Here is a 17,720-nt window from a genome sequence, read left to right on the forward strand (position 1 = left end):
CCTTGGAAGTACCTTATTCAGAACTTCCTATTAGGGAAGATAATAAATCATCTTGTCATTTAAGTCATTTTGACTTAGGCTTGCTGTCAGGTGTAGATGAAGGCATCTTCACTGATAACCCACAAAGTGATAGTTCTCCAGAAAGTGGCAATTTTATCCCCATCTTCGCCCCTGGTAACCACCTTAACTCTCAGGGGTGAAGTTTAACTAACCTGGATGACTCTGTGCGATATCTGTCAAATGTCCTGGTTTTCTCCCTGCTCAAGTAGGCACACTTCATCTTACCCTTCAAATCACAGAAGCTTCTCGACTAACTATTCTGTCTTTACTAAAGTAAGTCTATGACGCCCAGTTCACAGGGACTTTTTTTAAATGTCCCTTTTGGTTGCCTTGTTTCTAGGTAAAGGTGACAATATTAATCTTTAGATCTAAAAAATTAAAATCTTTCATCCACTCATTATCCTAAGATCCCCACCCATCAGAATGACACAAATAGTTGAAGATGGTTAAGAAAGACAAAGGCAGGGAAAAAAGAAAAAATAAAATAAACAAGGAGAGAAGAAAGTAAGCAAAGCCAAATTCTGAGAATAAACCACATGAGAAAATTGAGTCCAAGCATTTATCTCACCAAAACTCACAGGAAGAGAAAGAGATAGAGAGACAGACAGCCAAACTGACAGTAGTTATCTACTGACCGAGGCAGAAGGGAAGGTAGGATACAATTCAATACACTAGGGCCTTTGTTTTATTTGTGCTTTATTAAGCATCATGTAGGTATGAAAAAATCTTTTTAAACATAAGCAAGCTATATGGAATCGAGAAACAATGAGCTCTCATATACCCACCATTGAGTTTCTAAAAGAACATTATCATGGATCCTGGCATGTCGATTCCCAATCCCATCTTGTTTCCCACTTCCTTAGAAGTAACCACTATCCTGCATTAACTGGCAATGTCTGGCAAACCTCATTAACTGAGCTGAGTATTTTAAGGGAGGAGCAGATTAGGGAAAAGTGAGTCTCCTATCACTGGAGACTTGGAAGCAGAGAAAATGTGGTCCCTGCTCTTACACACAGACATAACTTCCAGTAGCTGTAGTTCAAGGCAGGATGGGAGAGGTACTGTGGAGAGAGTATAGTTCAAGGGCACACAGGAAAAAGACTTTGTGCCAACTGGGGTCAGCAGGGGAAGCTTCATGGACTAAGTGGCCCATGGAGAAGAACTCTGGAGATGGAAGGGAAAGGCAAAAACAACAATAGGAAGAAAGGCAGAGAAGAGTAGGTGTGTCTGAAGAAGGAGTGCTTCATCCAGGTTGACTAAGTGTAGGAGAGTCGAGGGTAGAGAGTACTACTTAAGGCCGGGATGAAAATAGAGTATTTGGAGGGAATTCTCTGGAAAGTGAAAACTCTTCTAGCAGTTGTAATTTGGGGCACTATGAGGTTCTCCACACTTTCCTGGCCTCACACTTACTCCTCCTATATCAAATCATTTGCCAAGCACCACCGATTCTCTCTTCACCCTCTCCCCTACCTATCCCTCTTCCCAAAGCGCTAATTCCACTATGGCCATTCAGTGACTGAACAATTGGGACAACTTTCTGGCAGGTGTTGTGTTCCATACAGGGCAAGCGTCCTGTCTACTGGGCAGTACATCGAGCTAAGGAAGCGAGTGTGAGTCCCAGGTGGAAAGGAAAGCCTGCAGTGAGAACCAGAGACACAGAACAGCTACAGGTCACGGGGGCTGGCACCAGGTGAGGTGGGGGTGGAGGAATGGGAAGTAACCAGATCAAGGTCAAATTTGGAATCGGATGGAATGCACAGCGTGATAAAGGCCAGGGTGTAGATTGGAAGCCATGAATCATGCCAGGTGCCAGGATAATTCATTTTCATTGGGATCAGCTGTAAGGGGAGGAGAGCAGAACTGCAAGCTAAGGGAGTCCCATAGGACCAGCCACCTAGCAGCAATTCCTATCAGACTTCTTTTTCAAGAACACAATTAACCCAGCCTCCTATCATTCCCAGAAGAGAGAATTGCTGCTTCTCTCAGCTAGAGTTCCTTTTCTCAGGTACCCCATCCATCCTGCTCTCTTTGCTCCATCTCTTCTCCACATTGCTGGAAGTAGAAGCAGCACAGACTTTGCATCCCAATAGACCTAAGACTGGATCCGTGTATTAGTCATGAGACAGGCAAATTGCTGAGCTTCCCTTGGCCTCGGCTTCCTCTGGACTATTGCATCTGTCTTAAGGAGTTATTGTGAAGAAGAAACAAAAGAACATATATATCATGCCTGATTATAGGGAGGGCTCAATAAACAGTTCCTCATCCAATAAATACATATCAAGAATCTACTGTGAGCCAGGCATGGTAATAGCTGCCAGGGATACTATGGTGAACAAAATCAGACCTGCCCTCCTGTAGTTTATAGTCTAGAGAGTGAGACAAACATTAATGAATAACCACAAAAATAATTGTAAATACCAGCTATGAAAAGGGCTAGGGGATGAGAAGGTACATACTGCTGAAATTTGATCTATTCTAAGAGCTCAGAAGAAGCCATCTTTAAGACCCTTCTAAAAAAAGTCATCCTCTGGAGAAATCTGCCCTCCTTATCTTCAACTGAAAATTATTGGCCCCTGAATTCCTGCCAGGAGGCATGCAGCCTTTAAATGACACTTATGTTACCCTATTGTGTCTGGTACTATAACTAGTGGCATTCATGTCTTCTCTCCTCTATGGATTGGAAGCTCTTGGTGGGCAGTGAGCAGGCCATCTACATTTTTATATGCTTCCCAGTATCTGTTAAAATGTATTATTTGAATAAATAAGTGAAATATTAGCTTTCAGAAAGCCATCCCAATTTAACAAAACTTGAAGCTTAATTTATGCCTTCTGTAAGCCAAGTTCCCATCAATTTCCAAGTCATTTGTCTGAACATAATAGGTGATGTGCATGGAAACGATAATTTGGCCCTCAGAAATTGTATACTACTCATACCTTAAAGAGTGGGGCAGCCCTAAACTCCTGCTGAAAACTCCCAGGCCTGAGGTGTTGACTCTCATTAATTAGGGATATGTAGGCTAGTAACAGCAAAGTAGTAGAATTCCATTTGCCAAAACTTCAGCCAACACCTACATTTTACAATTAGAATCTCAGTTTGTGATCTTGCAAAAAATTCAAGTACTAGAAAGCCTCTGTGTGCCAAAACTTTCATTTCAGTTAGGTTGCCCAGTATTAAGTCTGATCCTCCACTTAAATTTGGAAAATCTACTCAGATAAACAATTTTAACTAACTGTTTTAAAATTCTCCAGAGAAACAGAACTGACAGGATATAGAGATGAAGATATGTGAATATTAAGAGATTCATTATCGGAATTGGTTCACACGATTGTGAGGATTGGCAAGTCCAAATTCCATAGGGCACGCTGCAAATTGGACCTTGATGAAGGTGAAGTTGAATTCTCCAAGAGAAGCCAGCTGGCTGAGGTAGAGGTAGAAATTCTGACTGCTGACATCTTCAGTTCTCACTTTTAGGCCTCCTTAAATTAGCTGAGCAGACTCCTCATTGCTGAAGGCATTCTCCAGCAATCTCCTTAGTTGATTGTAGATGTCATCAGCTGGAGATGCAACCAACTGACTAATAATTTAAATCTATCTACAAAATACCCTTACAGTAACAATCAGGCCAGTGCTTGCTTGACCAAATAATTGGACACCATAACTAACCAAACTGACATGTGAAATTAACCATCAAACTAACCATATAATGATGCCAGGATATTAAGTTTCACCTTAACTCTGGGAAGATTTTTATATTTTGCCTATGTTAAGAGCTGCCTTCTTGCCTAAAAGTGATTTTTATTGTACTTTCATTACAAATATCATTGACATAATGATAATTATAATAAATACAAAAGCCAAAAGAGTCAGAGGAAATATTTTTGCTATTAGACGTGAATATTCAAGTATTTAATTGAAATTCATTTTATTTTGGTATCTTCGAATTTTTTTAAAGCATCCCAGTGCCAAAACACCCAGGTCCTCCTAAATAATCTGCCAAATGGAAACAATCCATTGACATAGGAAAAATTATCAAATCAGAATCTGTGATGTGCATCCACGAAAGGAAGAATTTTCATTGCCAACCCTGTCTTTGGTTCCTCAAAATTAAAATTTTGCAGCCATTCTACACTGTCCAATGATAGAAAAACAAGGAGAATAAGTATTTGCTTACTGTTTCCATAAATTTCATCAGATTAATTTCCATGACTCATAAGCGTTTCCTGAAAAAGCTTTTGTTCCCTTTATCTCATGGGTCAAATGAGTACTCTTCAGCTAGTTTCCATCACCCAGACAGCATGCCTACTGCTTTCTTACTGTGGATTTCAGCTGGACCTGAACATTTACCAGTTTACTCATTTCCAAAATAAAATTATGAGTATTCTTCAAAAGGGTTCAGCCCAAATTGTCCAGAAGAATTTAAAGGGATAATCTGAAAGTGAAATACAAAAAAAACAAAAACAAAATAAAAACAAGGCAAATAACTCACACAAAACTTTTAAGTATAACTTGAATAAGAATTGGTAGAAAAGCTACTGAAAAGTCATTTAATCAAACTGCATCTCCTATAAGAACACCAAAAAAACAAAACAAAAAGTCACTGATTAAGGGCTCTTTCTGATCCTATGTTATGCAATGGAACTTCCATTATATCCTTAAGAAGACAATGTGGTTGGTGGATTGGTCATAAATTTCCAAGAATGGAACACACAAAACTTGGGGTCTCCTCTAGTCTCTGCCACTACAGTTCATGTGTGGTTTATTTTCCACATCTATAAAATGAAACTGTAGGTATCTGCACAAGTTTCTTCCAGTTCTAACGTTCCATTTATTCAACAAATATTATTGAACACCTATTACATGTCAAATACCATATCCTCTAGGTTAGCGGTATCTCCATTATGCTTCACTAGCTCCCTGCAAATACCTCTATTGTATTATTTAACACAATTCCTGATTGGAATTGGAGCTTTCCTAATCTGATTCCTCCCTTGACTGCATTATTATTTTTACTAATGAGTAGCAGAATACTTGGTACTCAGTTGGTGCTCAAAAAACATTTGGTGAATGAACAAAAGAGAGCTCTTCATATGCAAGATTGAGTATCGCAGGAACAGAATGAGAGGGTCCAGGCATAATATCCAATAATATTTCATTGAAAAAATCGTACAATTACATTAGAATCTACTTAGGAATTTCTGAGTTAACAGCAGACATGATGGCACCAAGGCCTGCCTTTCTCTAGTCTTGAACACAAATGTATCCTTGGTACTCAGTTTCCAGTCTGGCATATTTGAGCCAGCTGTGCTGGATACCTTGGGTTGCTCCTCCAGATATGCTCTCTACTTGGTACTCTGGGAAGTCAATCTATAAGGACTGCCGACAGGGCTCCCAGAGCTATGGCTCTGGTTGGGTTTGGCCAATGGGTAGTAACAACAGGAGATTAGAGAAAGAGAGAGCAGAGAAGTTAAGATATTTATTCCCTCTCTTCAAGTCAAACACAGGCTGTTCAAAAGGTCACAACTCCTATCAGACATGACCCTCCCCATATTCTCTCTCTCTCTCTCTCTCTCTCTCTGTTCCTTGCCCCTTAATCTTAGGGATGGTAGCAGTGCCACTAGTCCCATATCGCAGCTTAAGAATTTCTGCATTAAATTCTCCTCAAATCATTCAATTTGAGTATACAATCACTTTCCTGCTATGACCTTGACTTATCACCATCCAAATATTATGAAGAGTAAATAATATAATCCAGACATAACAAAATGGCACTAATAAGCACCAGGTTCCCTCCTCCTCCCTATTATAATTTTCATACCACTCTCAGCAGCTGCAAATGCTACCTTTTTACATAATCGCCACTTAATAAATACTGGTTAAATGAATCAAAGAATTTCTAAGCCACTTCTGTCCATAATTTTTTATTCAACTACACAGAAACTAATGCACATTAATTTAAATGGTCAGCTGTTAAAGTTGGAAAAGTTCTTTATTTCAGTCTATAGGGGGCTAAAATATACAAATCTCATTTTCTTTTTCCTCACAGTTTGATAAAAACAATGATTAGCCTGCTGGAGTGTTGGCTCAATCCTAGGAAAAACAATGTCATGGGATGAGCTGACATCTCAGAAGCACATGGAGTTTAGCAGACTAAGATAATTAGTTTATTGATCCTTCCTGGACCTTGGAGGAAATAGTGATTTGGGTTCATGTCATCTAACTCATATGGACTAATTTCACAGGTCCATCATTTTCTTCCTCCTAAACCCAGACAGAAGTGCAGTTTAGAATAAACTATACCTCCTAAAATCTATTCACATTGATAAAGAACAATACAGTCAAACTGTCAATAAAGCCAAATTATCACTCACCGTGCACACTGTTCTCGATGCACTACGGAATAAACTTCTAGTTCTGGTATTGGAGGAAGTGCTTCCTCGACCTGAGCCAAGGGTCGCCTCTGCATGGTCTCTACTGTTCAAGAAAGCAAGCTGTTTTAGTACCTACTTATTCAATAGCAAAGAAAGAAATCAGACACAACATTTTCTAGTATAGTGAATGTAGTAAGATAACCACAGTGTAAGTCTAGAAAAGATTTTATTTATTTATTTGGGGGCAGATCCGGGAATTGAACCCAGGTCTCCCGCATTCTAACCACTGAACTACCCGTGCACCCTAGAAAAGATTTTGACTGTTTCTACCACTCACTAAATTTCCTGCTAACAACTCTGACATCTTTGACCCATTTCCTTCAACTTTATTTATTTCCTTTCATTGGTCCCACCGCCTCCCCCAGCCCAGCCACCCACATAAGGCTTCATCAACACAAGGCATGAAAAATAGTTAAGGATAAGAAACAGAGTAAACCTTTCAAAGTACTATGCCAAGTAGAAAGAAAAGAATCTTGGTCTGGAAACTGACTGCAAACATTTTCTTCTATCACATCTTGCTGAAATATGTCCCTGAGGGGAATATTAGCAACATCCTTGATTTCATGGACAAGTCTACCAATAAGAAAAGTTAAAATTTAGATAAATTCTAATCTGTCTTTCTTTTCCATAACTCTGTGACTTGATAAAATATTGCTAATATTGTCTCTAGCTGACTTCACAGCAGGAGATGAAACTCCCTGTCTACAACATCAAAGAAGGGTCTCTTTCATATCCCTGGGAACTGACTTTTGCTTTTCTAATTTTTATATTGTATCGAGTCTTATATATATATTTTGCTTCACAAATGTCTACACTTTTAAACAAAGCCCTGATATGGAAGGGAAGGAAGTAACCTACACACTAAAGGGAAATCTGGGTAGTTGTTTCTCAAGAAAAGATATCTAAAAGAGGAACTGAGATGTATTCAAGGATATACTACTTCTTCTCCATGAAGGGGCTTAAATGCTGGTAGAGATTACCAAAAGAAAAATATTGCGGAACCTTTTCTCGGAATTTTTTTTCATTCAATAATTTCTTTTTAATAATAAAACCTTTATGTAGGAGAATTTGATTTTCTAATAGAGAATATTGTCACCTGTTTAAATGTTAAAACTGAAATGTCTCCCTTCTACCTCATATTCCGCATCCATAGTTCCTTCTCTTCTCACCTTCCTCTGCCACAGGCAGCCAAGGTTATTAGCTTTGTGTGTATAACAAATATAAATATGTGTGTGTGTGTTGCTTTTCTCCTTTTATACCCAACTAGCAGCATACTACACATATACGTACATAATAATCCATCTTAGATATCTTTCCACATAAGCACTTCCTTATTCTTTTTTACAACTGCCTGGTGTTCATATGAATGTACCAGCCTGTATTTAAACAGCCTCTTCTTTACAGTGTGTCTAATCGCTTCAGATTGCAAACACTCTAGCAAAAAACACTGTGCCTGTATCATTTCACACCTGTACAAAAAAATCTATAAGACAAATTCCTGTAAACAGAATTGCTGGCTCAAAGGGCTTGTGCATTTGTATTTTGATAGTTATTCCCAAGTTATCCTTTATACAAGCTGTACCAAATTATCCTCTGACCAGTAAAGTAAGAGTGCCTGATGCCCCTTGCCATAGAGTGTGACATTAAACTTCTGGATTTTTGTCAACCTGATAGATTTTTAAATGGCACGTTACTGTAACTTTCATTTGCATTTCCACTAGGTTGTAAGCTTCACAAGGGCAGGGACTTTTGTTGGGTTGGTTCCCAGTTGCATCTCCTGCACTCTAAAGGCTAATATTATTGGCATGTAGTATGCACCCCAAAACATATTTGTTTTTGAAAAGATTTATTCTGAATGAGACTGAATACCCTTTCATGTCTAAGAACCATTTATATTTTCTTTTCTGTGAATGGTCCATTTTTATCCTTTGTCCACTGCCTATAAGGTTGTGGTCTTTTCTTAACTAACCATCAGAAGCCCCTACTATGTTAGGGATTTGGCTGTTTATCTGTGAGGAGCTACAAATAATTTTTCTCATTAGTTGTATTTAGATTTAGGGTTTGATCATTTTTCTGTGTACATTTTTTTCCATATGATTAAATGCATTAATCTTTGATCTGGATTTTTGTCACGATTAGAAAAGCTTATTTTACAGTTATAAATGAATTCTGCCATTGTTCCCATTAGTTCTTTTATGGTTTCATGTTCACATTAAAATCATTTGAAACTTACCCTAATATTAGTATGAACTATGGATCCAAGTGATTTTTTTTTTAGACATTTATTCAGTCCTCTCAGCACCATTCATTCAATAAACCTTCATGTTCTTACTGTTTTGATACACTATTTTCATTATTTACTAAAGTTCTGGTCTTCCTATTTCTTCAACTGATATGTTTATCCAGCCATGTACTAGCACCATGCCAAAATGGATACTTCCCCCTCTTTATTCTGCTTTCATTTTTTTCTTGGCTATTATTGACAATTTATTTTTCATGAGGATTCATGAAACTAAATAGTCATTTTTAAATGAATATAGTTCTTTTGGTTGGAAAGTCAAATGGTTCATCATTTGCTTATTCATTAAAATGAATGTTTTATAACACAATATAACCATCTTTACTATAAAATCAATTACCCATCAAAATGATGGCTAGTCCAAAGTAACTGTCTGGTGGTGCTTTATCTCTCATTTCTCCTACTATTCAAAGTCATATAACTAATAGAAAAAATTCTAAAAAATTGACGAAAAGGAAAAAAGGTAGGACACATAGCATTTTAATATTTTCTTCAGAGCAGCTAAAATGGGTGGAATTTTTTCCTACTTCTACACTGGGAAACAGAATTTCTTACAAATAAATATTAATTCACCAACACTAGCCCAGGCAGCAGAAGCAGTCAGAAATATTTTAAAACTTCAGGGACATCTTTTCATGAATTTGTCAAATCACTGAACCCAACATTTCTTTGACTTTTTTCAGGAACCTCAGAAAAGTCTAAAAAATTAAAAAGAGCCCAGTCTGAATTTTGACCTCGCCCAATCTAGAGAACCAAATGGATTTCCAGCAGTAAAAACTTTGATTAAAAATAAATCTCGGGCGGGCCACGGTGGCTCAGCAGGTAAGAATGCTTGCCTGCCATACCTGAGAACCCGGGTTCGATTCCCGGTGCCTGCCCATGTAAAAAAAATAAATAAATAAATAATAAATAAATAAATAAATCCCCACGATTTATATTGTCCAATAAAGCCCCTCACACACTGTCCACGACAATACTCTGGTTTCCCTGTGATGCGACTTCTTCTTAAAGATTTCTATCACTTTTCACAGATGCTTTATCTATATGATATCTGGTATCTAGTCTCAATTCATCTTTTCAAAGTAATTTTTGATTCCCACTGAGTAACTGAAAGTTGCAATGCATTTTCTTCACTTTGTTCCCGGAGATTTTCATGTCAAAGACAAGGTATATCTCCCACCATGAAGGCAGATGTAAAACTTACTGGTACTAACTTACTAGCCAAGCTCTCTTGGCTGCTAAAGGAATTTGCCGTATCAACTTTCAATATTCTGATCTCCAAAATTACTTGTTCGGGTAAATTTTACTTGATTATTAAACAGAAAAGCCCAAAATAACTCAAAACCAAAACAAACCTGGAGGACTAAATGAGGATAGGTGCCTACACTATACAGACCCCCCCCCCATAAAACCTCCCTTATCCCCACCCCACCCCACCCCACCAGCCCCTGCCCTTTATGTCCCCAGTAGTGGAGTTATCAAATTTCATTGTAATTTGCTTACTGGTCTTCTCCTTGAGTTTTTTGTGCTGTAGATTCTCCAGAACCCACCTTGGTGCATGGCACATCATAGGTACTCAATGCACAATGCATATGTGTTGAAGGATTGAAGGAATGTCATTTAAAGTCTCTGTGCCTCATTTTTCTCCACAAAATGATGCAGATTTAAGCAGTACAGGAAAGCAATGGCAGGGTGCGGCCCAGTAATTTAGGAGTTCAGAAAATAACTTTTGCCCTGCGAGAGTTAATCTATAAAATCAACCATTTAATCTGAGCCATCAAACCCACTATGATCTCCAGGCTAAAGCCAGAAGGGACTGAGTTTATGAGCCATTCAGGTTACTACTACTAAAATGGGGAAGAAGGCCTCAGGCTATGTTGGTGGAGGAATGCGTCTTAAGACCGCCCAAGCAATCCTTGGCTGCAGTGTGACTCCCCACATGGTTCTCTCTAAGAGAGAACACACATTTCCTGTCAGAAGCGTTTTGCTCTGCATGCCTCAGCACTATGTGACTCTTCGGGAATTAACGCATTGGGCTTCTGGCTTTATAAATCAGTCAGGTGAGTTGGATAATACAACAAATCCTTCCTGATGTGCTGACACTGCAGGAGGCTGAGCCTGTCGGCCTGAAGGAAAGCACTGCACTAAGTAAATTCACTGATGACTGAGCTGGTAGGTGGCCGGCAGACTCATCCTCTTCTGACAGGGACCTGACCTTGCCCCACAGCTTCAGTCCAAAGGTTCAACAGTGAGTACTGACACCTGAACTACCAGACTTGTCTTAATCAATTCCCTTGTGGCTTTAGAAAAGTAAAGAGGCTGCCTGGATGCTAAAAGGAGGGAAAACAAAGACAAGCTAAAATCAGGTAATAAAAAAAGCACTATTAAGAGCAAAATAGAAATTTTTTTCTACCTATATCTTTTTGTGTGTGTGTGTGGAATGGCAGGGTCACATTTTATTATTTTTCCATGTGAATATCCTGTTATTTATTGCAGCACCATTTGCTGAATTTTTTGTTTTTTGGGAAGTACATGGACCGGGAATCGAGCCCAGGTCTCTCGCATGGCACGTGAGAATTTTACCACTGAACTACCCTTGTACTTGTAAAAAGGGTAATTTGTACCCTTGTAACAAATTACCACAGATTTAAATTAAAACAACAGAAATTTATTCTCGCACAGTTCTGGAAGCTGGAAGTCCAAAATTCAAGGTGCCATGTTCCCTCTGAACATTTTTGGGAAGAATGCCCTTTCCTAGTGTCTGGTGGCCTTGACTTCCTTGGCTTGGACAAAGTAACTCCAGTCACTGCCTCTTTCTTCACATGCTTATCTTCTCACTGTTTCCCTGACTACTATGTCTCTCCTCCTCTTCTTATAAGAACACAAGTCACTAGATTCAGGGCCCATCCTAATCCAGTATGACCTCATCTTAACCAATTACATCTACAACATCCCTATTTCCAAATAAAGTCACATTCTGAGCTTCCAGGAATTAGGACTTAATCAATTCAACCCATAATTAGTAGAACCTCACAAATGTGCTCAGCAGGGGGAGTGTATGGATAGCTAAGCTTGGCAATGATTACCCTCCATTCTTCCTTCCTCTTCCTTGTACGTTGAGAGATTCAACCCTAATGACTCTTCATGAAGATAGTGGCAATAAATGCCTAAACTGCTACCCACAAAGTGCTTGGTTTTCTCACAAAAGTTTCTCCAGAAATGTAGGATTCAAGTTAATCTTCACAGATCACTTTGGTAAGACACCTGTGAAATTTTTCAGACAGTTTGGTGATACTTCGTCGGTTCCTATTTTGGAGTCACAAAACCTTCCAGTCTTAATTTATTTCTTTTTGTTTCTTCAGGAATGCAGAACTTCAATATAGCTATGCATTATTCTGACCTTTTCATCACATAAAAACGTTGGCAGTTTTGTGCAAGCCCAAGACAGTAAGTAGCCTTTTGGGGCTAGCAGAACCAATAAAGACAGCTTAAAATAGATTAAGGTGCCAACTTCTTTCTTTGTTCAATGCTCCATCTGTTATTACTGACAATGATCCTAAAACTACTCATCTGTTCCAAATCTGGCCAATGTGAAAATCAAGTGAGAAAATAAATGACCAGAAAATTATCTAGAACTAACAACTTAAGAGAGAAAAAACTACATTAACCAGCAGTGCCAATATTTTGAGCTGTTGGCTTAATTTCCAGTTCTATCACACCGCAGGGATCCTCCTTAATACTCCAAGGAATGACTGGTGAAGGGCTCCATCATCTTCCTTTCATTATTTTGGCTAGGCATTATCAAAAGTTATCATTTAGAAAAACAGATCTTTGAAAGGTCTTTCTAATGTAGCAATAACCATTCTTTCAACATAGTCAATGTAGAGTTGTTGTGCTATTGTTGTTAAACATATAGAGAACATACCATGTACCATCTACTATGCTAGGAGATGGGGATGCAATGATGAGTGTCATCAGATATTGTTCCTGACCTCAAGGAACTAACTGCCTTATGGGAGAGATGTCAATTAAATAACCCAGAAATATAAAATAGCAACAGTGATCCTTGCTACAAAGAGAAGTTTGTGGAGTTATGAGAGCGTGTAATAGGGGAATTGACCTAGTCAAGGAAGTCCGAGAAGACTCACTGTGCTGGTTTGAAAGGAAGTATGCCCCCTAAGAAAAGCCATGTTTTTTTTTTTTTTTTTTTTGTTTTTTTTTTTTTTTAAGACAGAGAGAAGGAAGGAAGGATAGAAGGAAGGAAGGAAGGAAGAAAGGGAAACATTTTTAAACATTTTCTTGTTTTATTGTATTCTGTTTCTCCGTTTTTGTTACATGGGCTGGGGCCGGGAATCGAACCGAGGTCCTCCGGCATAGCAGGCAAGCACTTTGCCCGCTGAGCCACCGCGGCCCGCCCGCCATGTTTTAATATAAATCTCATTTCTTAAAGGTAGAATAATCCCTACTCAATACTGTATATTTGAAACTGTAATGAGATCATCTCCCTGGTTGATGTGATTTAGTTAAGAATGGTTGTTTAACTGGATTAGGGGATGACATGTCTCCACCCATTTGAGTGGGTCTTGATTGGTTTACTGGAGTCCTATAAAAGAGGAAATATTTTGGAGATTCAGAGAGACTCAGAGAGGGCAGAGAATGCTGCAACACTACAAAACAGAGAATCCACCAGCCAGCGACCTTTGGAGATGAAGAAGGGAAATGCCTCCAGGGGAGCGTCATGAAACCAGAAGCCAGGAGAGTAAACTAGCAGATGACGCCGTGTCTGCCATGTGCCCTTCCAGCCGAGAGAGAAGCCCTGACTGCGTTCGCCATGTGCCTTTCCAGATGAGAGAGAAACCCTGAACTTCATCGGCCTTCTTGAACCAAGGTATCTTTCCCCAGATGCCTTTGATTGGACATTTCTATAGACTTGTTTTAATTGGGACATTTTCTCGGCCTTAGATCTGTAAACTTGCAACTCATTAAATTTCCCCTTTTAAAAGCCATTCCATTTCTGGTATATTGCATTCCGGCAGCTAGCAAACTAGAACACTCACCCAAGGAAGTGTTAGTTAAACCAAGATCAGAGGGGAATGTTTGACAAAGGCAGATTTGGAGGGGTGTCAGAGAAGGTGGTGTCCAGGGGTGACAAGACAGGCAAAATGGTTCAGGCAGGGAAAGTCCGTGTAAAGATGGAGAAGTTTTTATCTGCATATATTTTATCATCAGTTCTCCCAGACCTGGCATAAATGGCTGTCACATATGGCATTCAATGAATGAACAGAATAAATCATCTTATTCTGCCTGCAGCTTCTTCACACTTGTGAATTTCTTCCTGCATATTGAGTAACCCTCTACATTTTGATCTGTTCTGTAACCAAGCAGATAGCTATAACCTTTACTGTTTTATGGACTCAAATCTGTATTTTAAGAGTCATAAATATTATAGTTAAGCAAGTAAAAATTAAGTTTTCATGTTATCTTGCTCGGTTGCAGAACATCTGGCACAAGTAATGTATCTTCTCTTTTGTGGGAAATTGAAACCTGCTTGGTTTTTATTATCCTAGCCATAAACATGTTGCAAATTATCATTTTACATTGCCATTAGTTTTATTTTTGGATAATATAAATTACTGGGTCATCCGCTTACTTTTGACATTTAGTAATTCTCTTTCACAATAAAATTCAGCTTTCTTTGCTTCATGTTCCCTTAAAACCCACCCACATTAACTGTAAAACACATTTCAGCCAATGCTAAAATGTTACTTTGTGGATGACTCATGTTGTCACACACAAGCTCCTAAAATCTTATACAGAGAAAAAGTTTCATCTTAATTTTCAGTGTTAAATGTATACGAGCAAGAAAAATTTTGATCTGTGGCTTGCACCGGTAGTAGTAAACTCCCCAGTTCATCATTGCCATTGAACTGTATACTGGAAAATACATCAGTTGGACAGACCTGAGTTTGAACCCTTACTATGCTGAGAACTGGCTCTGGGTCATTTGGTTGTCCGTAAAGTGAGATTCTGATGAAATTAAATTAAATGATGCATGTGCAAATACTGTGCGCATATGAAAGGTGCTTAATGAGATACTAGTTCCTCCTCTTCTCCTAAGGCAACCAGGACAGGATCTTGTTATGGGTTGAAAACTCAGTGAAAGCAGGGGCTGTCTATACTGTGTGCTGCTCTGTTGCCAGTGCTCAACATAATGCCTGGCTCACAGTTGGTGTTCCCTAAATTTTGGCAGAATATTTAAAGGTGAACAATTTCAGGTTTTAAAAATTTCACCATATTTGATGGACATAGAGGGAGATATAAAATGGCCCCTTCACTGACTTACATGGCAGGAGTATGTGAAAGGTCTAATACTAGAAAGCTGGTGTTGCAGATTATTTATTTATTGACTGTCCAGCATTTGGATACCCTTATGCTGAATTCCAAGTCTACAGGAGGCCAGACGGGCAGATAATCCCTCTCCCTGCTTCTTGACACCTAGAGTACCAGCCTGTGGCTTACATTCAGTTAATCAGATGCTCCTCCTTGGGCTTGAAATCCTGGGGAGTGGGAGTGATACAAAGTTCCAAGCAGCCTAGAGGGAGTACCCAATAGGCAACCCAAGCAAAGGACCTTATCATCAGATAATTCCTGTGGTGTGACTTTGGCTGTTTGGCCTCCCTTAGCTCCTGTTTCTTTTACAAGCTCAGATGCCCTGACCTTACTTTTGTTTCTTTGAACTATCCATTGGTTTTCCAATAAACTCCTTTTCTGCCAAGTCTACCAAGTTGGTTTCTATTGTTTGCATCCAACGATCAGATCCTAAGACACACTCCTGCTCTGTGGTCTTCCCATTAAGTACTGTTTCTAGGGACACAGTTCAAAGTTACTTTTGGATAGTTCTTAAACTCCGTTCTTCATGGTTAATGTTTTCCTTTTTCAGTGTTTACTCTCTGATATCCTTAGCAACTCTATGAAGTGTGTTATATATTCTTTAATGAAGCGGAATTACGTTCTGTGATGATTAGATTCTGGTATCAACTCGGCCAGGTGATGACGCCCATATGTCTGGTCAGGCAAGCACTGGCCTGACCTTTGCTGCAAGGATATTTTGTGCCTGGCTTATTAAGTCAGTTGATTGCATCTGTGGCTGATTATATCTGTGACCAACTAAGGGCGCATTTCCTGTAAACAGGATAATCCAATCAATAGGACTTGATTCAATCGGTTGAAGGCATTTATGGAAGAAGAGAGAATTTTCACTGCTTCTTTAGCCAGCCAGCCTTTCCTATGAAGTTTGTTGAGACCCTTCATTGGAGCTGCCAGCTTCACAGACTACCCTGTGGATTTTGGACTCTTCCATTCCCACGGTTTCAGAAGACACCTTTACAAATCTCATATTTATAGATAGCTCTTGTTGGTTCTGTTCTAGAGAACCCTGATTAGTACATGTATCTTTGATCATTCTCTGTCTCCTCTATTGTGTTTACCTTTCCCAACCCCTAACATTCATTTCTTGCTCATCTCTCTTTTTTACTCTTTATTCCTTTCCCCTTAGGGTTTGTACGATTTAGTAAACTTTCATAGTGCACAAACTACTTGCCAGATATTGTGCTAGGAACAAGAATACAAAGATGGATAAGACAGTCATCCCCCGTGTGAAGAGAACAATCGAAAGAACAAAATGTAGAGTAGATTAATACCATGACAGCAACATAAGCCATCGTGCTTCTCGAAGCAGGGAGGAAAATATTAGCAGCAAGTAAAACTTGGATTTGGCTCTGTGCAGCATCTCTTTCCCCAGTGATGAGACCCATCCATTTTCTCAATGTTTAAAGTGCTCCTTGTACGTACCAGAGCTTCAGTCACTTCTCCTTATTTTTCTTTTGTGGGATGAATAAACTGCTTTGAGGGTGTGAGCCTACCCATCTGTGTGTGTGTGTGTAACAGTACTGACTTTGCGATACATGAACAACTGGAAAGACGTTCTGGAATGTACAGCAAGAAATGACAGCAAGTCTCTCTGCAGTATGTGACACTCAGTCACCGCTTCCTTTGAACTGCATTTTTTTTTTTAAACTCATGTTACTGATTCTCCAGAGAACCATGCTGGCAATTTCTTCCTTACATTCTTACTGCTGCCTATAATCCATCATTGCAAAGAGAGGCCTTAAAAACGGCACTCAAGAGAGACATTATTTCCTTTCCATTTCTCTTTCAGAAAGAGCAACTTATAATGGGGAAGGAAAAATTGCATTTAGTTTAAGGGAATATAAATAACAAGAAAGAGCTGCTTCTTTCCCCTTTGAGATGCTAAGCCTCAAAAGGATTCTTGGTTTAAAAGAAAAAACCACCACCCTTTTGCTTGCACTAGACATTAATATATATACCCGGTAATAAAGGCAGAGGGTTTTTAGTGAGTGCTATTAAAGGAAAAGAATGGCTGAGACAGGTCTCTTTGGTAAAGAAAATCACAGGCTCATAAATACAACTTGCCAGGTTAGTCTTGTGGTTAGCTAGTACTTTAAATTTGTGATTCCCCTGACTCTACGGGTTGAGGGAACTATTGACTTCTTTTCAGGTAAGACTGCAGTGTCAAAATTATGATTTGAAAAGAGAAATGACCAGGATTCCTAGGGTAACCAAAAAGCCCAGGAGAAGTAGGTTAAAACATTCCTGATATATGAATATACGGCAGACTGGCCTTGCAGGAGAGAACAAGAAAAACGCCAATTTTCTGTTCTTAAAAATTTTGCCATTTCAAGCAACCTTCTGGCCTTTATTTCATCAATCAAACAAAATTTTCATGGACCATAAAGAATTTTTATCAACTTCTCCTACATTTAGCAGATGTCTAATGTTTATTTAGCTAGTGTTTATTATTGGCCATAGTTTAATAATTTTACTACTAATGCTGAGAGAAGATCTAACTTTT

General features: G+C 38.9%; 1 protein-coding gene across 2 annotated transcripts in view; it reads right to left on the minus strand.

Moving 5' to 3' along the window:
• Positions 1-742: 742 nt before the first annotated feature.
• Positions 743-17,720, minus strand: part of TMEM156 (transmembrane protein 156) — a 41,348-nt gene continuing 24,370 nt past the window's right edge. Inside the window, exons 6-7 of one of the 2 annotated variants that reach the window (XM_077136606.1) lie at positions 6,430-6,529; positions 743-4,490 (exon numbers count right to left, since the gene is read on the minus strand). In XM_077136606.1, coding sequence (XP_076992721.1) covers positions 4,478-4,490; positions 6,430-6,529 — 113 coding nt within the window. In that variant the 3' untranslated portion in view covers positions 743-4,477. Of the gene's footprint in view, positions 4,491-6,429; positions 6,533-17,720 lie in introns of both variants that reach the window. The other variant, XM_077136605.1, reaches the window with a different exon arrangement.

This window comes from Tamandua tetradactyla, chromosome 19, assembly GCF_023851605.1.
Source record: "Tamandua tetradactyla isolate mTamTet1 chromosome 19, mTamTet1.pri, whole genome shotgun sequence".
Lineage (NCBI taxonomy): Eukaryota > Metazoa > Chordata > Mammalia > Pilosa > Myrmecophagidae > Tamandua > Tamandua tetradactyla.